At 43.2% G+C, this 22,848-nt stretch overlaps 1 protein-coding gene across 7 annotated transcripts; it reads left to right on the top strand.

Moving 5' to 3' along the window:
* The first annotated feature begins 773 nt into the window (after positions 1 to 773).
* Positions 774 to 16,663, top strand: LOC311129639 (uncharacterized protein). Of its 7 annotated transcripts, none has more exons than XM_084161991.1 (11): positions 774 to 929; positions 1,010 to 1,048; positions 5,028 to 5,097; positions 5,499 to 6,166; positions 10,825 to 10,870; positions 11,692 to 11,762; positions 14,740 to 14,837; positions 14,957 to 15,025; positions 15,185 to 15,301; positions 15,413 to 15,487; positions 16,255 to 16,663. In XM_084161991.1, exons 3-11 carry the CDS (start codon positions 5,066 to 5,068, stop codon positions 16,399 to 16,401), a joined length of 1,323 nt encoding a protein of 440 aa, XP_084018117.1. In that variant the 5' UTR covers positions 774 to 929; positions 1,010 to 1,048; positions 5,028 to 5,065; the 3' UTR covers positions 16,402 to 16,663. The 7 variants fall into 7 exon arrangements, with proteins under 7 accessions (XP_084018117.1, XP_084018116.1, XP_084018115.1 ...); XM_084161990.1 differs by having other exon boundaries at positions 5,054 to 5,097; XM_084161989.1 differs by having other exon boundaries at positions 774 to 1,048; positions 5,054 to 5,097.
* Positions 16,664 to 22,848: the final 6,185 nt, after the last annotated feature.

A 22,848-nucleotide genomic window follows, 5' to 3' on the forward strand; every position in this document is an offset into this window, starting at 1 on the left:
CTAATCATGGCTACCCGGACTATTTGCACTGCCCCCCCACCCCATCCTTTTTACGCTGCTGCTACTCTGTTAAGTATTTATGCATAGTCACTTTAACTCTACCCACATGTACATATTGCCTCAACTGGCCGGTGCCCCCGCACATTGACTATGCAACGGTACCCCCCTGTATATATAGCCTCCCTACTGTCACTTTATTCTATTGTATATATAGCCTCCCTACTGTCACTTTATTTTTTACTTCTGCTCTTTTTTTCTCAACACTTTTTTGTTGTTGTTTTATTCTTACTTTTTTGTTTAAAATAAATGCACTGTTGGTTAAGGGCTGTAAGTAAGCATTTCACTGTAATGTCTACACCTGTTGTATTCGGCGCATGTGACCAATAAAAAATTTGATTTGAGCCAGGGTGTGTAGATTATATGTGTTGGTGTTCTGTGTTGTAGATTCTAGTTGTAGAATTTCTATGTTGGCCAGAGTGGTTCTCAATCAGAGGCAACGAGTGTCAGCTGTTGCTGGTTGTCTCTGATTGGGAACCACATTTAGACAGGCTGTTTTCCCACAGTAGTGGTGGGATCTTGTTCCTTTTGGTTTGTACCGTAGGACTGCACGTATCGTTTGTTGTTTTGTTTTGTGTTATCACTATTAATAAAAAGAGTATGTTTGCCTTCAACGCTGCGCCTTGGTCCTCCTCCTTCGACGATCGTGACACTACAATGTTGCTTGTGTGTTGTTTTGTATTTCAAATAGTTTTCACAATCTTATTTGACATCCCACCCGGGATGGGCGGGGCTTGGAAGATAGGAAGGTCTACCTCTGTAGCTCAGACGGGGCTGTTAGTGTGTAAATTACTCCAGAGTCTCTAAAGGGACAGTGCCCTCGTTGAAACTTCAAAAGTCGAATCAGCCTCGCCGCTACTGATTTCATCCGGGTAGGAATGTAAATTGTTATGTAGAGTTTGGTAAATATTTGGAAGTAAAAAGAGAACTAAACGTGCATTTTTCATGACAGCGTCACAATCTCTCCTTCCTACCTTGAACCCTTCCTAAGGTAAGTTCGCTTTCTTTGACTGCAGTCCATCTTGTTGTTTTTCTCCTTTACATTGCCTTTGTTGTGTCAGTTTTAGGCTGATATAGTCAAAGTTAATACATCAGAGAAAACAAATCATATTTATGCAACATTCATACTCATAGTCAATCCTAAGCATATTCCTAGGTAGAATTCACTTCACACTTGAACTTTCTTTCTTAACTATTCTTCTTCCTGAGCTACAAAGCTAGATGTGAAAAGTACGTCTTTGTGTACCTTACCAGATACACCAGTAGCCTGAAGATATTGTTCTGCATATTCAAGCAGGCATTGTGAAACCTGTTGCCTAGACACTTTTGTTTTTAGTCTGTTTGTGGTTTGACCTGTTACTCTTGCGCTGGTGTCTCATATGTACAGTTGAAGTCGGAAGTTTACATACACTTAGGTTGGAGTCATTAAAACTCGTTTTTCAACCACTCCACAAATGTATTGTTAACAAACTATAGTTTTGGCAAGTCGGTTAGGACATCTACTTTGTGCATGACACAAGTAATGTTTCCAACAATTGTTTACAGACAGATTATTTCACTTATAATTCACTGTATTACAATTTCAGTGGGTCAGAATTTTACATACACTAAGTTGACTATGCCTTTAAACAGCTTGGAAATTCCAGAAAATGATGTCATGGCTTTAGAAGCTTCTGATAGGCTAATTGTGTCATGTGAATTTCTATCTCTAATTCACCCTAAGCTTGAATCATTACCAGAGGTTGTAAGGCTCTGGTTTTAATCATCAATGATTCAAGGTCCACAACTCACAAGTCTTATCTGTATTTTTATTCATGGCGAGAGCTCTCCTGCAAATGACACAAACAGACGATTTTATACCTCCTGGACTTGACTCCTCCCACCTTTAGGTGACTTTTCTAAACAGTTTCCGCCTTCCCCCTTGAATGGTTAGTACCGCCCCCTCTGTTAGTGGGTTGACACTACATGATAATTCTAACATTTATACTGTGTTTGGGGTGAAACCCTTTAGTAATTATTCTTAAAATCCAAATTAATCTAACAAATTGACATCATTTGAGTCAATTGGAGGTGTACCTGTGGATGTATTTCAAGGCCTACCTTCAAACTCAGTGCCTCTTTGCTTGACATCATGGGAAAATCAAAAGAAATCAGCCAAGACCTCAGATAATTGTAGACCTCCACAAGTCTGGTTCATCCTTGGGAGCAATTTCCAAACGCCTGAAGGTACCACATTCATCTGTACAAACAATAGTACGCAACTATAAACACCATGGGACCATGCAGCCGTCATACCGCTCAGGAAGGAGACGCGTTCTGTCTCCTAGAGATGAACGTACTTTGGTGCAAAAAGTGCAAATCAATCCCAGAACAACAGCAAAGGACCTTGTGAAGATGCTGGAGGAAACAGGTACAAAAGTATCTATATCCACAGTAAAACGAGTCCTATATCGACATAACCTGAAATGCCACTCAGAAAGGAAGAAGCCACTGCTCCAAAACCGCCATAGAAAAGTCAGACTACGGTTTGCAACTGCACATAGGGACAAAGATTGTCCTTTTTGAGAAATGTCCTCTGGTCTGATGAAACAAAAATAGAACTGTTTGGCCATAATGACCATCATTATGGCCAATCCGGTTTCCGAGCTGGTCACGGGTGCACTTCAGCCACGCTCAAGGTCATAAACGATATTATAACCGCGATTGATAATAGACAGTACTGTGCAGCCGTCTTCATCGACCTGGCCAAGGCTTTCGACTCTGTCAACCACCGCATTCTTATTGGCAGACTAAATAGCCTTGGTTTCTCAAATGACTGCCTCGCCTGGTTCACCAACTACTTCTCAGATAGAGTTCAGTGTGTCAAATCGGAGGGCCTGTTGTCTGGACCTATGGCAGTCTCTATGGGGGTGCCACAGGGTTCAATTCTTGGGCCGACACTTTTCTCCGTGTATATCAATGATGTCGCTCTTGCTGCTGGTGACTCTCAGATCCACCTCTACGCAGACGACACCATTTTGTATACATCTGGCCCTTCATTGGACACTGTGTTAACAAACCTCCAAACGAGCTTCAATGCCATACAACAATCCTTCAGTAGCCTCCAACTGCTCTTAAACACTAGTAAAACTAAATGCATGCTTTTCAATCGAACGCTGCTGGCACACGCCCACCCGACTAGAATCACCACTCTCGACGGGTCTGACCTAGAGTATGTGGACAACTACAAATACCTAGGTGTCTGGTTAGACTGTAAACTTAACTTCCAGACTCACATAAAGAATCTCCAATCCAAAGTTAAATCTAGAATCGGCTTCCTATTTCGCAACAAAGCCTCCTTCACTCATGCTGCCAAACATGCCCTCGTAAAACTGACTATCCTACCGATCCTTGACTTCAGCGATGTCATTTACAAAATAGCCTCCAACACTCTACTCAGCAAATTGGATGTAGTCTATCACAGTGCCATCCGTTTTGTCTCCAAAGCCCCATACACTACCCACCACTGTGACCTGTACGCTCTTGTTGGCTGGTCCTCACTACATGTTCTTCGTCAAACCCACTGGCTCCAGGCCATCTATAAATCACTGCTAGGCAAATCCCCGCCTTATCTTAGCTCATTGCTCACCATAGCAGCACCACCCGTAGTCTGCGCTCCAGCAGGTATATCTCACTGGTCATTCCCAAAGCCAACACCTCCTTTGGCCGCCATTCCTTCCAGTTCTCTGCTGCCAATGACTGGAACGAATTGCAAAAATCTCTGAAGCTGGAGACTCTTATCTCCCTCAATAACTTTAAGCATCAGTTGTCAGAGCACCTTACCGATCACTGCACCTGTACACAGCCCATCTGAAATTAGCCCACCCAACTACCTCATCCCTATATTGTTATTTATTTTGCTCTTTTGCACCCCAGTATCTCTATTTGCACATACTCTCTTGCACATCTAGCATTCCAGTGTTAATACTATTGTAATTATTCTGCACTATAGCCTATTTATTGCCTTACCTCCATAACTTGCTACATTTGCACACACTGTATATATATTTTCTGTTGTATTTTTGACTTTATGTTTTTTTTACCCCATATGTAACTCTGGGTTGTTTTTATTGCACTGCTTTGCTTTATCTTGGCCAGGTCGCAGTTGTAAATGAGAACCTGTTCTCAACTGGTTTACCTGGTTAAATAAAGGTGAAATAAATAAATAAATAAAAAAATTATGCAAGCCGAAGAACACCATCCCAACCGTGAAGCACGGGGGTGGAAGCATCATGCTGTGGCGGTGCTTTGCTGCAGGAGGGACTGGTGCACTTCACAAAATAAATGGCATCATGAGGAAGGAAAATTATGTGCATATATTGAAGCAACATCTCAAGATATCAGTCAGGAAGTTAAAGCTTGGTCGCAAATGGGTCTTCCAAATGGACAATGACCCCAAGCATACTTCCAAAGTTGTGGCAAAATGGCTTAAGGACAACAAAGTCAAGGTATTGGAGTGGCCATCATAAAGCCCTGACCTCAATCCTATAGACATTTTGTGGGCAGAACTGAAAAAGCGTGTGCGAGCAAGGAGGCCTACAAACCTGACTCAGTTATACCAGCTCTGTCAGGAGGAATGGGCCAAAATTCACCCAACGTATTGTGGGAAGCTTGTGGAAGGCTACCTGAGACGTTTGACCCAAGTTAAACAATTTAAAGGCAATGCTACCAAATACTAATTGAGTGTATGTAATCTTCTGACCCACTGGGAATGTGACGAAAGAAATAAAAGCTGAAATAAATCATTTTCTCCACTATTATTCTGACATTTCACATTCTTAAAATAAAGTGGTGATCCTAACTGACCTAAGACAGGTAATTTTTACTAGGATTAAATGTCAGGAATTGTGAAACTGAGTTTAAATGTATTTAGCTAAGGTGTATGTAAACTTCCGACTTCAACTGTACCTCAGTAATATTTTTAATGACAGGTTTGTGAAATCCTTTGGTGTTCCAGGAATAATCAGTGATGTTACCCTCTCTGCAGAGTGCATCTCCAAGGTAATCGCCTCACAGGCTCGCACGACACTTTGCTTACTGTAGCAAAATGGCCTCTATTAATTACAGTGCAAACAAAGGCTTTGAATAGTTATGTGTGGCAGTTACTTGGTTGATGATGAAGATCACAAAACTCTCTGCCTTCCAAAAGTGGAACATTTTTGTTCAGTATATTTAACCCCTTTTATTATGGCAAGCCTAAATCATAAGTATTGACTCAATCAATTTAATCCAAACATTTAACTTAGGGTCGGCTCTGTATTAATGTGGGAACATAGACCTGTGAACCACTTCGGCCCCTCATGATGAGTTCAGATCTTTTGTGGCCCCCACCCAAATCAAAGTGTCTCATCCCTGTTCTAGATTATTCACTGTTGGGTGACTTGTCTCTTCACTCTCTGTAGACTCCCTCCCCTGCTGGACAGCCACAGTCAGCAGTGTGAAGAGAATGACGAGACAATGAGTGACATATCCATATCTAGTGCCCTACACTTAACACCCCATAGTCAACTCAATTACCCAGAAGTCCTCAGCCAGAGCAGGATGGCCAATAGAGAGCCACACGGCAGCCAAGAAGAAGCACCATCAAGCTCCAGCCCAAACTGGCCACCCCAGGGATTATGTACTGGCTACAGCCCCCAGACACCCTACCCCGGACAGGAAGAGATGTGTCTGAGTGCCCTGGACCACCAGAGGTACGCCTGGCTGAAATCCAGCTTTGCCAACAGCAGCGACGGAAGCACTGGAGGGACATACCCAGACAGCCTGCCATCCTACCCATACCCGCACTGTGCAGACTTTGCCAGTTGCCCAGTAGAGGATGGCTATCATCGCCAGGGTAAATCCCACCACCCACTCCCTGGGCGATACAGCCCAAGCATCAGTAGCCTGGAGCAGCCATACTCTCTGCTCTCCTGCCCACCAGAGGCTGTCCTCCGCTACCCTTTCCTTCCCCCGTACCCCTACCCTACCCAGGGCCCGGTCTGCTGTGCACAGTGCCCTGCACAGGGGCTCGGAATGGGCCCTGTCCTACAGCTCGTTCCAAGGCCAAGGTACCGTCCACCCTACTATGGTGAGTTCCTGTTCCAGTCATGTAGGTGTATATATATGTATTAACCAGGTGAGAGGCACTGACTATGACCAAGGCAAGTTGGCACAGTATGTGTGTACTTTGTGAATCCCTCAAGGGGAGTTACACATGCACTTATACACTGAGCGGACAAAACATTAAGATCACCTTCCTAATATTGAGTTGCACCCCCCTTTCGCCCTCAGAACAGCCTCAATTCGTCGGACTCTGCAAGGTGTCGAAAGCATTCCACAGGGATGCTGGCCCATGTTGACTCCAATACGTCCCACAATTGTGTCAAGTTGGCTGGATGTCCTTTGGGTGGTGGACCATTCTTGATACACACAGGAAACTGTTGAGCGTGAAAAACCCCAGCAGCGTTGCAGTTCTTGACACACTCAAACCAATGTGCCTGGCACCTACTACCATACCCCGTTCAAAGGCACTTTTGTCTTTTGTCTCAATTGTCTCTAGGCTTAAAAATCCTTTAACCTGTCTCCTCCCCTTCATCTACACCAGGGTTCTTCAATTCCGGTCCTGGAGGGCCGAAATACCTCTGTTTTTCATCCTCTCCTCCTAATCAGGGGCTAATTCAGACCTGTGACACCAGGTGAGTGCAATTAACTACCAGGTAGAAATAAAAAACAGAAGTGTTTCGGCCCTCCAGGACCGGAATTGAAGAACCCTGATCTACACTGATTGAAGTGGATTTAACAAGTGACATCAATAAGGGATCATAGCTTTCACCTGGATTCACCTGGTCCGTCTATGACATGGAAAGAGCAGGTGTTCTTAATGTTTTGTACGGTCAGTGTATGTCACACACATCCCAGGCCATATGTGGCCTATTCCTAGGCCTATTCCTCAGAGGCACTTACATTTTGTATGTACTTTGTCATCCCACACCCTAAAGAGTGTTAAATCATCCACAGTGCATGCAGCAACATATTCTGTTTATAAACAGGTTTCCATCCAACCTTTTTTATGCCAGTAAAGTGTCAGAAGAAACATGTGACGACAGGTCTGATGGAAACAGCAAATTTGACAGTAAACTTTCCAAATGTCAACAAAACAAAATACGCTAGACAAGGTGGGATCTTTTTGAGTCAGTTAAACGTTTTTTTGTGAGAAATGGGGATGGAGATGCCTTATGCGCAAATATTGATATAATGGCCATCATATCGAAGTAAACTTGGAGTCACGCGTTGACATGTCGCTACAGATTAAATAAGTTATGATGAACTTCACAGGGTGGTGAAAGTTCAAGGTGATGAGCTTGATGCTCCTTTCCATTAAATATTTTTCTGGTGACATGATCATTGATGCTTGGCTGCCGTTTGACAAATAACAATCTCGCTCTTTTGTCCATAAAAATCTCATCATGTAGGCTATCCTGCACTGTATCTGCAAGTTATTGGCATTAGCGCCAAAACCAGAGTGCGCACATTCGATATATAACGCAATGTTTTTGTGACAAAACCATCAGTAGAGTTGAAAATGCGATGGAAACCCATTTCACTTGTATTTTTTATTTGGTACATGGGAATTTAACTGCAACGGTTATTTTTATGTGCACTACATCATCACGCACAGCCTTTTATCCGCAACAAGTCAATTTGATGGAAACACATCTCTGGTGGGAAAATGCTGTTATTGTTTTTATATAGATTTGAGAATATTCCCATGAAATCTGTCTTCAATTGGATGGAAACCTAGCTAGTGACAATCAAAATTATACTCTTTCTGTATTTATGTTAATATACAGTACCAGTCAAAAGTTTGGACACACCTACTCATTCAAGGGTTTTTCTTTATTTTTACTATTTTCTACATTGTAGAATAATAGTGATGACCTCAACTATGAAATAACACATATGGAATCATGTAGTAACCAAAAAAGTGTTAAACAAATCAAATATATCCTATATTTGAGATTCTTCAAAGTAGCCACCCTTTGCCTTGATGACAGCTTTGCACACTCTTGGCATTCTCTCAATCAGCTTCAACTGGAATGCTTTTCCAACAGTCTTGAAGGAGTTCCCACATATGCTGAGCACTTGTTGGCTGCTTTTCCTTCACTCTGCAGTCCAACTCATCCCAAACCATCTCAGTGTCTGAGCTCCTCTGTTTTTCACGGAAGAGGGTTCCGCGTCCTGTTGAATGAAGGAGACCTTGGTTTGTTGTTTTGAAAAGTTTTGTGTTTTGAAAGTGTATTGGAAAGTTTCTTAGTAGCTAGCTAACTTTTTAGTTTGGATCTAGCCTAGCTGCTAGGTAGCTGCCTATCAAGCTAGCAGGGATTCTTGAGGGCTTGAACGCAGCTGTTTGTTGTGTTCAATCTTCCCTGTGACCTGCCCTGTCTGGAATTGCGAGGAGTAACAGCGTAACCTACGTTGCTAGCTACCATGACAAAGACCAAAGCCGGCGGGAGTACTGTTGAGGACAGTGGTGTCTATCACAGGTGAAGGATCTTTTAAACGAACAAAAATAGTTCTACAAGCAGTTGTTACAACAAGAAGAAAATAGCTTCAAGTGTTGTGTCCAAATACTGGTGGATTCAACTAATAAAATAATGGACGACCTGACCAGAGAGGTCCAGGACCTGAAGAACAGTTTGCAGTTCTCCCAGGGTCAGCTCGATGAGGTGAAACAGAAGAAGTCATTGAGAGAGGACATCAGTTCTCTGTGTGAATCCATGATAACAATGACGGTTGTCCCTCAACATGGTTGTGGACGGAATTGCAGAATCCCCATATGAGACCTGGACGGAGTCTGAGGACAAAGTGAGGGAAATTATCTCTGAGAAATTGAAGATGGACCACCAGAAGATTGAGGTGGAGCGCGCCCACAGGACTGGAAAACCCACCACCGGCCCATGTGACAGGCCCAGGCTGATAGTGGTCAAGTTCCTGAGGTTCAAGGACAAGGTAGCTGTTCTGGAAAGAGCCAATAACTGTAATCGGAGGGCTGATATAAATACTATGCATGCCAGTCTCTCTTGGAAACATGTTGAATATACCAAATTGTTTGCATAGTCAACTTACACACAGCTCTGACACACAAACTTACACCACCAGATATTTCACAGTCCCCAAATCCAGAACAATTCAAGAAAGCGTACGATATTATATAGACATTATTGCATGGAACTCTGTTCCATCTCATATTGCTCAAATGAACAGAAAACCTGGTTTCAAAAAACAGATAAAGCAACACCTCACGGCACAACACCTCTCCCCTATTTGACCTAGATAGTTTGTGTATGTATTTTTATTGATGTAGTTCTGTACTTGTCTAATAATGTTCTGTGTTATGTCATGTTTCATGTTTTGTGTGGACCCCAGGAAGAGTAGCTGCTGCTTTTGCAACAGCTAATGGGGATCCTAATAAAATAAAATAAAAATAAAAAATTGGGTTGAGGTCGGGTGAATGTGGAGGCCAGGTCATCTGATGCAGCACTCCATCACTCTCCTTCTTGGTCAAAAAGCCCTTACACAGCCTGGAGGTGTGTTGGGTCATTGTCCTGTTGAAAAAGAAATGATAGTCCCACTAAGCGCAAACCAGATGGGATGGCGTATCGCTGCAGAATGCTGTGGTAGCCATGCTGGTTAAGTGTGCCTTGAATTCTAAATAAATCACAGACAATGTCACCAACAAAGCACCATCACACCACCTCCTCCATGCTTAACGGTGGGAACCACACATGCGGAGATAATCCGTTCACCTACTCTGCGTCTCACAAAGACACGGCGGTTGGAACCAAAAATCTCAAATTTGGACTCATCAGACCGAAGGACAGATTTCCACTGGTCTAATGTCCATTGCAAGTCGTTTCTTGGCCCAAGCAAGTCTCTTCTTCTTATTGGTGTCCTATAGTACTGGTTTCTTTGCAGCATTTCGACCATGAAGGCCTGATTCACACAGTCCCCTCTGAACAGTTGATGTTGAGATGTGTCTGTTTCTTGAACTCTGTGAAGCATTTATTTGGGCTGCAATTTCTGAGGCTGATAACACTAATGAACTTATCCTCTGCAGCAGAGGTAACTCTGGGTCTTCCATTCCTGTGTCAGTCTTCACGAGAGCCAGTTTCATCATAGCGCTTGATGGTTTTTGCGACTGCACTTGAAGAAACTTTCAAAGTTCTTGAAATGTTCCGTATTGACTGACCTTCATGTCTTAAAGGAATGATGGACTGTCGTTTCTCTTTGCTTATTTGAGCTGTTCTTGCCATAATACAGACTTGGTCTTTTACCAAATAGGGCTATCTTCTGAATACCCCCTCCTACCTTGTCACAACACAACTGATTGGCTCAAACGCATTAAGAAGGAAGGAAATTCCACAAATGAACACACCTGTTAATTTAAATGCATTCCAGGTGACTACCTCATGAAGCTGGTTGAGAGAATGCCAAGAGTGTGCAAAGCTGTCATCAAGGCAACGGGTGGCTATTTGAAGAGTCTCAAATATAAAATATATTTAAATTTGTTTAACATGTTTTTGGTTACCACATGATTCCATATGTGTTATTTCATAGTTTTGATTTCTTCACTATTATTCTACAATGTAGAAAATAGTAAAAATAAAGAGAAACCCTGGAATGAGTAGGTGTTCTAAAACTTTTGACTGGTACTGTATGTATGTGTCTGTCTGTCTGTCATATCAGGTCCAGACCACTGCAGACATCAAGATGCAGCTGCCACCACTCAAAGGTGAGTTGTCTAACTAACCTATGAAAAATGTATGCACTCACTAACTGTAAGTCGCTCTGGATAAGAGCGTCTGCTAAATGACTAAATTGTAACCCACCTTCATCTCTGATGTTACAATTTCCGCTCAATGTTTTACTTCCCTGATTTTACATTTTAAAAACTGTCTAATAGTGTAAACGATGGCATCTGTGACAATATCAAGCCCATTTGAAGAGGATGATATGAGGAATGCATACCGTAAATTATTTTGACAGAGAATAGTTCTGACAAGCTAATTATGCCAATTACATGCGACATACTCTTTTTTTCCATTGGAACAGGCATGTGCTAATAATAATGTGTTTTCGGTTCCGGACTCTGCATGCCACTGAAGTCGTGCACAAACAGTACAGGCCATAACACAGCATTAGCTATAAGGTGGACACCAGAGGAGGCTGGTGGGAGGAGCTGTAGGAGGACATGCTCATTGTAATGAATGGAATGGAATTAATGGAGCGGTATCAAACACATCAAACATATGGAAACCACACATTTGACTCCATTCCATCCATTACAATAAGACCGTTCTCCTATATCTCCTCTCACCAGCCTCCACTGGTGGACACACATCATAGGTAATGGGTTAGTACAGACCAATAGACAAGGGTTCTAAGCTACCAAACAGACAGTGGGAACTCAAACATCTAAAAGGCCAATAACTGCCTGCACAATTTCCCCTTGAGGGATAAATAAAGTATTTTGAATTGAATTACACTTTGTGCTAGCTGTACATTGTAAGTTAAGTTCTTGACTGGCACCATGATTTGTCTCTCCCATCACAGTGAGAGCTTTGTCCCCCAACACAGACAGAGTGACAGACCTGGGAGTAGTACACAGCTGTCATTGGAGCAAAGTAAGTGCTGTTTTTATTTTACTTTTGTATTTAACTAGGCAAGTCAATTAAGAACAAATTCTTATTTACAATGACTGCCTACACCGGCCAAACCTGGGCCAATTGTGCACCGCCCTATGGGACTCCCAATCACGGCCGGTTGTGATACAGCCTGGAATCGAACCAGGGGGTCTGTAGTGACGCCTCAAGCACTGAGATGCAGTGCCTTAGACCGCTGCGCCACTCGGGATCCCAGAGTATGGCAGTTGGATCAGAGTATGGTAGTTGGAGGTAGACCAAAACTGCCAATAGTATCAACATGGAATCTGTTGTATTTTTCTACTAACACTGACTTTGCAGACAGTTGCTTTATTAACATTGACATTTTAGTCATTTAGCAGACGCTCTTATCCAGAGCGACTTACAGTTAGTGAGTGCATACATTTTCATACTGGCTCCCCGTGGGAAACGAACCCACAACCCTGGCGTTGCAAGCGCCATGCTCTACCAACTGAGCTACAGGGGACATTAAGGAAAAGTTTTACTTAATATGAATGTGATATGTGGTTGTCTCACCTAGCTATCTTAAGATGAATGAACTAACTGTGATATGTGGTTGTCTCACCTAGCTATCTTAAGATGAATGAACTAACTGTGATATGTGGTTGTCCCACCTAGCTATCTTAAGATGAATGAATTAACTGTGATATCTGGTTGTCTCACCTACAGTGAGGGAAAAAAGTATTTGATCCCCTGCTGATGTTGTACGTTTGCCCACTGACAAAGACATGATCAGTCTATAATTTTAATGGTAGGTTTATTTGAACAGTGAGAGACAGAACAACAACAAAAAAATCCAGTAAAACGCATGTAAAAAATATATATACATTGATTTCCATTTTAATGAGGGGAAATAAGTATTTGACCCCTCTGCAAAACATGACTTAGTACTTGGTGGCAAAACCCTTGTTGGCAATTACAGAGGTCAGACATTTCTTGTAGTTGGCCACCAGGTTTGCATACATCTCAGGAGGGATTTTGTCCCACTCCTCTTTGCAGATCTTCTCCAAGTCATTAAGGTTTCGGGGCTGACGTTTGGCAACTCGAACCTTCAGCTCCCTCCACAGATTTTCTATGGGATTAAGGTCTGGAGACTGGCTAGGCCACTCCAGGACCTTAATGTGCTTCTTCTTGAGCCACTCCTTTGTTGCCTTGGCCGTGTGTTTTGGGTCATTGTCATGCTAGAATACCCATCCACGACCCATTTTCAATGCCCTGGCTGAGGGAAGGAGGTTCTCACCCAAGATTTGGCCCCGTTCATCGTCCCTTTGATGCGGTGAAGTTGTCCTGTCCCCTTAGCAGAAAAACACCCCCAAAGCATAATGTTTCCACCTCCATGTTTGACGGTGGGGATGGTGTTCTTGGGGTCATAGGCAGCATTCCTCCTCCTCCAAACACGGCGAGTTGAGTTGATGCCAAAGAGCTCGATTTTGGTCTCATCTGACCACAACACTTTCACCCAGTTCTCCTCTGAATCATTCAGATGTTCATTGGCAAACTTCAGACGGCCCTGTATATGTGCTTTCTTGAGCAGGGGGACCTTGCCGGCGCTGCAGGATTTCAGTCCTTCACGGCATAGTGTGTTACCAATTGTTTTCTTGGTGACTATGGTCCCAGCTGCCTTGAGATCATTGACAAGATCCTCCCGTGTAGTTTTGGGCTGATTCCTCACCGTTCTCATGATCATTGCAACTCCACAAGGTGAGATCTTGCATGGAGCCCCAGGCCGAGGGAGATTGACAGTTATTTTGTGTTTCTTCCATTTGCGAATAATCGCACCAACTGTTGTCACCTTCTCACCAAGCTGCTTGGCGATGGTCTTGTAGCCCATTCCAGCCTTGTGTAGGTCTACAATCTTGTCCCTGACATCCTTGGAGAGCTCTTTGGTCTTGGCCATGGTGGAGAGTTTGGAATCTGATTGATTGATTGGTTCTATGGACAGGTGTCTTTGGGAGCCAGAAATGTTTCTGATTGAGAGGGGGGCAAATACTTATTTCCCTCATTAAAATGCAATTCAATTTATAACATTTTTGACATGTGTTTTTCTGGATTTCTTTGTTGTTATTCTGTCTCTCACTGTTCAAATAAACCTACCATTTAAATTATAGACTGATCATTTCTTTGTCAGTGGGCAAACGTACAAAATCAGCAGGGGATCAAATACTTTTTTCCCTCACTGTAGCTATCTTAAGACGAATGAACTACCGTATTTTCCGCACTATAAGGCGCACCGGAGTATAAGCCGCAGCAGCTAAATTGAATGATATTGAATGATGTGTACATATATAAGCCGCACTGGACTATAAGCCGCAGGTGTTTTAATGTTTAATTACCATATGTAAGGGTTCGTGCACAGAGGGGATTGTCGGGAAAGAGACAAACTGTCTCGCTCTCGTAATGTCTGTCTGTCTTGCTCTCGTTCTGTCTCTCGTTCTGTCTCTCGTACCACTCTCGGTTCCACTTTTACTTTTGCGCGCTACCTGTCTCACTCTTTTCCGGCCTCCAGCTTTTCCTGCTGGAGCCCGCCGCTTAAAGGTGGGGGGCGCGGATCGGTCATAGAGCCCATAGAGTTAAAGTTGGTGGACTGTAACCTGTAAAATCCATAGATTTAGGAGGTATTCTAGTGGCCGTTAGCTGTAAAAATCCATAGATTAGCCGCACCGTTATATAAGCCGCAGGGTCGAAAAATGGGGAAAAAGGTGCGTCTTATAGTCCGAAAATTACGGTAACTGTGATATGTGGTTGTCTCACCTAGCTATCTTAAGATGAATGTGACTAAGTCACTGTGGATAAGAGCATCTGCTAAATTACAAAAATGTAAAATGTTTGTGATATTATACAAATAGGAGTGATTACTCACTTGTTTCCATTGGTCCATGCTGTGTGCTATTTAACAGCAGACAGTGCTATTGAGTAACATATTATTTGTTTCTTTTAGGAAAGGTGTTTGTCACCTATGAGAGAGACAGCGACAACCATTTTAAAGAGACCATGAACTTTGTTTCCCTGCTGCGACACAACGGCTTTGACACCAGTGTAAGTTTCCTTTTATATCCTCATTTCCTTTTTAAGAGTTCAGAATTAAAGAATTTCGCTTGACTTTTACTGATGTCAAGTAGTATATTAGTGATGTTTCTCTTCCTGTATGTTTTCAGGTGGATGTATTTGAGCAACAGCTCAGAAGCATCAGCGCCATTGACTTCATGGAAAAATACATCAACGAGGTAAAATGGCTGATTCAACCTCGGACGACTTTGACAAGATGGTAGAAATGCTTCTTAACCTTTTTTTATCAACGCTATGTTACGTCACAAATGAAGTCAAGTTAGCATGTGTCAACATGAAGTGGCCTGGGCTGAGGCTTTCTATCTCCATCTTCTCAGAAATATTACCTTATCATCATTGTTATCAGTCCCAAGTATCATGAGACCGTAACGGGGGCTAATATCTACATGGAGAAAGACGAGAGGATGTTACACACAGTCTATATCCATAAGCAGGTGAGCTTATGGCACTCCAAATAGAAACCTAATAATCTATCAAAAATAATGTTTTCATCTATTAAATGCTTCACTTCTAGAAAGTGATATGAAACTGTGACTATGTTACAGCTCCAGAATGAGTTCATTCAGAATGGATGCCAGAACTTCAGATTCATTCCCATACTGTTTCCAGGAGCTAAAAGGGTATGGGATTTATGTGGCACGTTTTTTTAAATGAAGAAGAAAAAAAATGTAGGAAAAAGTAGTTAATATATGTTTTTTTAAGCACTAAAACACTTCACTAGGAAACTGAAAGAGAATAGCTTTTATTTACTGAATTTCTAGCAGCCTCTCCCTCTAGCCTGTTTATACCTTGCGCTAACACCACTTTAGGTTGGTGGCACCTTCATTGGGGAGGACGGGCTCATAGTAATGGCTGGAATGGAATAAATGGTATCAAACACATGGTTTCCATGGTTTCCATGTGTTTGATACTATTCCATTCACTCCATTCCAGCCATTTTTATGAGCCGTCCTCCCCTCAGCAGAACGATTGTGCCCACGTTTTCAGATGTGGTATTAAACTGTGTCTGCATTGTGACCAGATTTTCTGGTCCCTCCCTGTATGCAAAGTATATGACAGATATTCTTTCAAATGAATATGTATTTATTTTAAGACACCTATTGATGCCACAAGTCAATGGTGTCACCTGTCAATGGTTTTAGAGGGCGGGAAATAATGATTGAAATGGTTTCACTGTCCAGCTCCGTTTACACTTGTACGATATCCAGACACAATGCGTGCCTGACTACCTCCAGAGGTGGGCAGGAAGATCACAATCAGATCACAATGCTTCTTTTAATCGTCTACACCTATCTAAAAATGTGGGCACAATCAGAATGTGGACATGATCAGGACAAAGGCTGCATGTTAGAACCAGGTATAAACAGGGCTTCTGTCTCTGTCTCAGTGCCATGTTCCTGCCTGGCTCCAGAACACTCTAGTCTACACCTGGCCAAAGGACAGAGACGACATCCTACGTCGACTGATGAGGGTGGAGAAGTACAACCCTCCACCTGTTGGGGAGCTACCCACCATCGTCTCCATCCCCCTCTAGAACCACAACCTGCTGTGTTTACAGTGAAGTCCAGTCTTGCTGTTTTTTCATCAGGACTGGGTCCCACTCCCAGCCTTTTTTGGGGCGAAAGCACTAGTGTTATTCTGGGGAAATTGTGTTTCCATAGCTATGGCTGAGTGACACTAAGGACTTGTGAAGCGCATAATCAACAACCTCTGAATACTCTTAATGGTTGCCTTTTGAGAACATCTGTTGTGGTATTCTGCCCTTTGAGGTTACAATAAATTTGACTTGATGGATATTTACCCTGTCTTATTTCAGTTGGTTTGCTCCCTATAAAAACTACTATGGCATGTATCTAAGATGAGTGGATAAATATAACATTTTACTAAAGTAATTTTTTCCCTTATGGAAATACTCTTTTAAACTGAGGCATTTTGACTTGGACTTAAGTCACGATTTTCCTAACTCGTGACTCAACTCTGACTCGACCAGTGATTACTTTGTCAGTCTCTCTCCCTTGCATGATTCAACATGCTAGCTACAACAGCAAAGTTACATAGCTACTGTACCAGCAGTCTAGCCTTACTTAGCCTTCTACCTGACAAAATATTGCTTCAAAGATTGTTGGACCGCAGCTTTTAGCACTGCCAAGAGACTTGGGACTCAAGTATAAAGGACTTGGAGTTGGACTCGAATGATGGGACTTGGGACTCGAGGTTTAGTGACTTGACTAAATCACTGCCCAGCGGGGTCTGAGTACCTAGATAAAGACAACTCTGACAGGTCGGTCCATCGGCAAAGAATATCTGCATCTGAAATGGTGCGATATCACAGGTGTCATGGAGTTTAACCCCCCTTCCCTATAGTGACATGGTTAGTGCTATACAGGATCCTTGGGACATACCTACCCTAAACTTTTTAAATGTCAACTTCAATGGGGTGACGTCAGAGTTGGGATGTTTTATTATTATTATTTTTTTATTTAACCTTTATTTAACCAGGTAAGACAGTTGAGAACAGGTTCTCATTTACAACTGCGACCTGGCCAAGATAAAGCAAAGCAGTGCGATAAAAACAACACAGAGTTACATATGGGGTAAAAAACATAAAGTCAAAAATACAACAGAAAATATATATACAGTGTGTGCAAATGTAGCAAGTTATAGAGGTAAGGCAATAAATAGGCTATAGTGCAAAATAATTACAATAGTATTAACACTGGAATGCTAGATGTGCAAGAGATTATGTGCAAATAGAGATACTGGGGTGCAAAAGAGCAAAATAAATAACAATATAGGGATGAGGTAGTTGGGTGGGCTACATTCAGATGGGCTGTGTACAGGTGCAGTGATCGGTAAGGTGCTCTGACAACTGATGCTTAAAGTTAGTGAGGGAGATAAGAGTCTCCAGCTTCAGAGATTTTTGCAATTCGTTCCAGTCATTGGCAGCAGAGAACTGGAAGGAATGGCGGCCAAAGGAGGTGTTGGCTTTGGGAATGACCAGTGAGATATACCTGCTGGAGCGCAGACTACGGGTGGGTGCTGCTATGGTGACCAATGAGCTAAGATAAGGCGGGGATTTGCCTAGCAGTGATTTATAAATGGCCTGGAGCCAGTGGGTTTGACGACGAACATGTAGTGAGGACCAGCCAACAAGAGCGTACAGGTCACAGTGGTGGGTAGTGTATGGGGCTTTGGAGACAAAACGGATGGCACTGTGATAGACTACATCCAATTTGCTGAGTAGAGTGTTGGAGGCTATTTTGTAAATGACATCGCCGAAGTCAAGGATCGGTAGGATAGTCAGTTTTACGAGGGCATGTTTGGCAGCATGAGTGAAGGAGGCTTTGTTGCGAAATAGGAAGCCGATTCTAGATTTAACTTTGGATTGGAGATTCTTTATGTGAGTCTGGAAGGAGAGTTTACAGTCTAACCAGACACCTAGGTATTTGTAGTTGTCCACATACTCTAGGTCAGACCCGTCGAGAGTGGTGATTCTAGTCGGGTGGGCGGGTGCCAGCAGCGTTCGATTGAAAAGCATGCATTTAGTTTTACTAGTGTTTAAGAGCAGTTGGAGGCTACTGAATGAGTGTTGTATGGCATTGAAGCTCGTTTGGAGGTTTGTTAACAGTGTCCAATGAAGGGCCAGATGTATACAAAATGGTGTCGTCTGCGTAGAGGTGGATCTGAGAGTCACCAGCAGCAAGAGCGACATCATTGATATACACGGAGAAAAGTGTTGGCCCAAGAATTGAACCCTGTGGCACCCCTATAGAGACTGCCATAGGTCCAGACAACAGGCCCTCCGATTTGACACACTGAACTCTGAGAAGTAGTTGGTGAACCAGGCGAGGCAGTCATTTGAGAAACCAAGGCTAACCAAGGCTATATGACAGAGTCGAAAGCCTTGGCCAGGTCGATGAAGACGGCTGCACAGTACTGTCTATTATCAATCGCGGTTATAATATCGTTTAGGACCTTGAGCGTGGCTGAAGTGCACCCATGACCAGCTCGGAAACCGGATTGCATAGCGGAGAAGGTACGGTGGTATTCGAAATGGTCGGTGATCTGTTTGTTAACTTGGCTTTCAAATACTTTCGAAAGGCAGGGCAGGATGGATATAGGTCTGTAGCAGTTTGGATCTAGAGTGTCACCCCCTTTGAAGAGGGGGATGACCGCGGCAGCTTTCCAATCTCTGGGGATCTCAGACGATAAGAAAGAGAGGTTGAACAGACTAGTAATAGGGGTTGCGACAATTTCGGCGGCTAGTTTTAGAAAGAAAGGGTCCAGATTGTCTAGCCCAGCTGGTTTGTAGGGGTCCAGATTTTGCAGCGCTTTCAAAACATCAGCTGTCTGAATTTGTGTGAAGGAGAAGCGGGGGGAGCATGGGCAAGTTGCAGCGGAGGGTGCAGAGTTGGTGGCCGGGGTAGTGGTAGCCAGATGGAAAGCATGGCCAGCCGTAGCAAAATGCTTGTTGAAATTCTCGATTATTGTAGATTTATCGGTGGTGATAGTGTTTCCTAGCCTCAGTGCAGTGGGCAACTGGGAGGAAGTGCTCTTATTCTCCATGGACTTTACAGTGTCCCAAAACTTTTTGGAGTTAGTGCTACAGGATGCAAATTTCTTTTTGAAAAAGTTAGCCTTTGCTTTCCTGACTGCTTGTGTATATTGGTTCCTAACTTCCCTGAAAAGTTGCATATCGTGGGGGCTATTTGATGCTAATGCAGTACGCCACAGGATGTTTTTGTGCTGGTCAATGGCAGTCAAGTCTGAGGAGAACCAGGGGCTATAGCGGTTCTTAGTTCTGTATTTTTTGAATGGGCCATGTTTATTTAAGATTGAGAGGAAATTACTTTTAAGGAACAACCAGGCATCCTCTACTGACGGAATGAGATCTATATCCATCCAGGATACCTGGGCCAGGTCAATTAGGAAGGCCTGCTCGCTAAAGTGTTTTAGGGAGCGTTTGACAGTGATGAGGGGTGGTCGTTTGACTGCGGACCCGTTACGGACGCAGGCAATAAGGCAGTGATCGCTGAGATCCTGGTTGAAGACAGCTGAGGTGTATTTAGAGGGTGTGTTAGTCAGGATGATATCTATGAGGGTACCCATGTTTACGGATTTAGGGTTGTACCTGGTAGGTTCGTTGATAATTTGCGTGAGGTTGAGGGCATCTAGTTTGGATTGTAGGATGGCCGGGGTATTAAGCATATCCCAATTTAGGTCACCAAGCAGTACGAACTCTGAGGATAAATGGGGGGCAATCAATTCACATATGGTGTCCAGGGCACAGCTGGGGGCTGAGGGGGGTCTGTAGCAAGCGGCAACAGTGAGAGACTTATTTCTGGAAAGGTGGATTTTTAGAAGTAGAAGCTCAAACTGTTTGGGCAGTAGATTGCAACTCCACCCCCTTTGGCAGTTCTATCTAGACGGAAAATGTTATAGTTGGGGATGGAAATTTCAGAATTTTTGGTGGCCTTCCTGAGCCAGGATTCAGACACTGCTAGAACATCAGGGTTGGCGGAGTGTGCTAACGCAGTGAATAACTCAAACTTAGGAAGTAGACTTCTGATATTTACGTGCAAGAAACCAATACTTTTGCGATTACAGAAGTCAGCAAATGATAGCGCCTGGGGAGTAGGAGTGATACTGAGGGCTGCAGGGCCTGGGTTAGCCTCTACATCACCAGAGGAACAGAGGAGGACTAGAATAAGGATACGGCTAAAGGCTTTAAGAACTGGTCTTCTAGTGCGTTGGGTACATAGAATAAAGGGGGCAGATGTCCCAAGGATCCTTTTCCATAGTGACATACCTGTTATTCTTGTAGTGTAGGAATGTTTTTTTGTCCTAACTCGGGCCCCCTCCGGGCACATAGCAAATCTGAACCACATATGAGACAACTCCCTGCTGACTGACAGACCCACTAGATTACCTGACTTCTCCCTGCACCCAATGTTTTCAATCAAATTTAAAACACACGCAACAAACGTGAGCTGGTAGATTAGTCAGCCCACACTGGAGAGGGGAACATTTGATTCAAAACATTGCAGTTCTGAGAGTAAGCAAGTCCCATGGTCCCACAGGGAGTTGAGAATATTAGGCTGCGTTTATACAGGCAGCCCAAATCTGATCTCTTTTCCTCAAATTGTTCTTTTGACCAATCACATCAGCTCTTTTTCAGAGCTGACGTGATTGGTCAAAAGACCAATTAGTGAAAAAATATCATAATTGGGCTGCCTGTGTAAACGCAGCCCTAGTGGCATATCCAGAGACCCAAAAAAACTGAACAGATAACACATTTCTGACAAGGGAGGAATGCCAGTGAATCAGATCCATTTATTTAACGCCTGAAGGGCGGGGTGCAGCTAATGTAATGCCCCACCATACAAGGCCTTCCTACTACAGCAGGTTTTATTATAGTCACACACAGTGGTGCAACTGCATGGCTTTAGTTGAAATACACAGTATCACCACTGAATGTCCCAATATGCTTTCAAACCATCATATACTGTAGCGTTCTGACCGGCAGACAGGCATGGTTTAGAGGACATAGAGGGGGAGAACTACTCGTTCATTCATTACTTTGTTATATTTCACTGAGGTTTTGGCAAATACTACATGCAATCTACAACCAGTCCCATTCCTATTGAATGTGAATAAACAGGAGAAATAAAACACACTTGTGAAATAACACTCAATGTTAATATTTAAGGTAGTAAGAATGGTACCTAGTGCCAGAGCGGACAACACATCCCGCTGGGAACAGACGTCAATTCAACATCTATTCCACGTTGGCTCAACGTCATTTCATTGAAATGACGTGGAAACAATGTTAATTCAATCAGTGTGTGCCCAGTGGGATTACTCTAACATAAAATCAAGTAACTGTTAACTCTTAATAACCCGAACTAGCTCATGAAAATTACCTCACCTTTGTTAAACATAACTCTGCAAACTGAACATTCTCCAGGCATACCATGTAGAGGTTTTACCTCTGGGGATTATTGTGGAAATGAAGTTAATACTATGACTCACAGATCACAGCGAACACTGCATACCTTCAGGACTGGGCACACCTGACAAACTGTATAGTCATGGTTTTAGAGCAGAGATACATACAGTGAGGGAAAAAAGTATTTGATCCCCTGCTGATTTTGTACGTTTGCCCACTGACAAAGACATGATCAGTCTATAATTTTAATGGTTGGTTTATTTGAACAGTGACAGACAGAACAACAACAACAAAAATCCAGAAAAACGCATGTAAAAAATGTTATAAATTGATTTGTATTTTAATGAGGGAAATAAGTATTTGACCCCTCTGCAAAACATGACTTAGTACTTGGTGGCAAAACCCTTATTGGCAATCACAGAGGTCAGACGTTTCTTGTAGTTGGCCACCAGGTTTGCACACATCTCAGGAGGGATTTTGTCCCACTCCTCTTTGCAGATCTTCTCCAAGTCATTAAGGTTTCGGGGCTGACGTTTGGCAACTCGAACCTTCAGCTCCCTCCACAGATTTTCTATGGGATTAAGGTCTGGAGACTGGCTAGGCCACTCCAGGACCTTAATGTGCTTCTTCTTGAGCCACTCCTTTGTTGCCTTGGCCGTGTGTTTTGGGTCATTGTCATGCTAGAATACCCATCCACGACCCATTTTCAATGCCCTGGCTGAGGGAAGGAGATTCTCACCCAAGATTTGGCCCCGTTCATCGTGCCTTTGATGCGGTGAAGTTGTCCTGTCCCCTTAGCAGAAAAACACCCCCAAAGCATAATGTTTCCACCTCCATGTTTGACGGTGGGGATGGTGTTCTTGGGGTCATAGGCAGCATTCCTCCTCCTCCAAACACGGCGAGTTGAGTTGATGCCAAAGAGCTCGATTTTGGTCTCATCTGACCACAACACTTTCACCCAGTTCTCCTCTGAATCATTCAGATGTTCATTGGCAAACTTCAGACGGGCCTGTATATGTGCTTTCTTGAGCA

The sequence above is a fragment of the Coregonus lavaretus genome, assembly GCF_964263955.1.
Source record: "Coregonus lavaretus genome assembly, chromosome: 1".
Lineage (NCBI taxonomy): Eukaryota > Metazoa > Chordata > Actinopteri > Salmoniformes > Salmonidae > Coregonus > Coregonus lavaretus.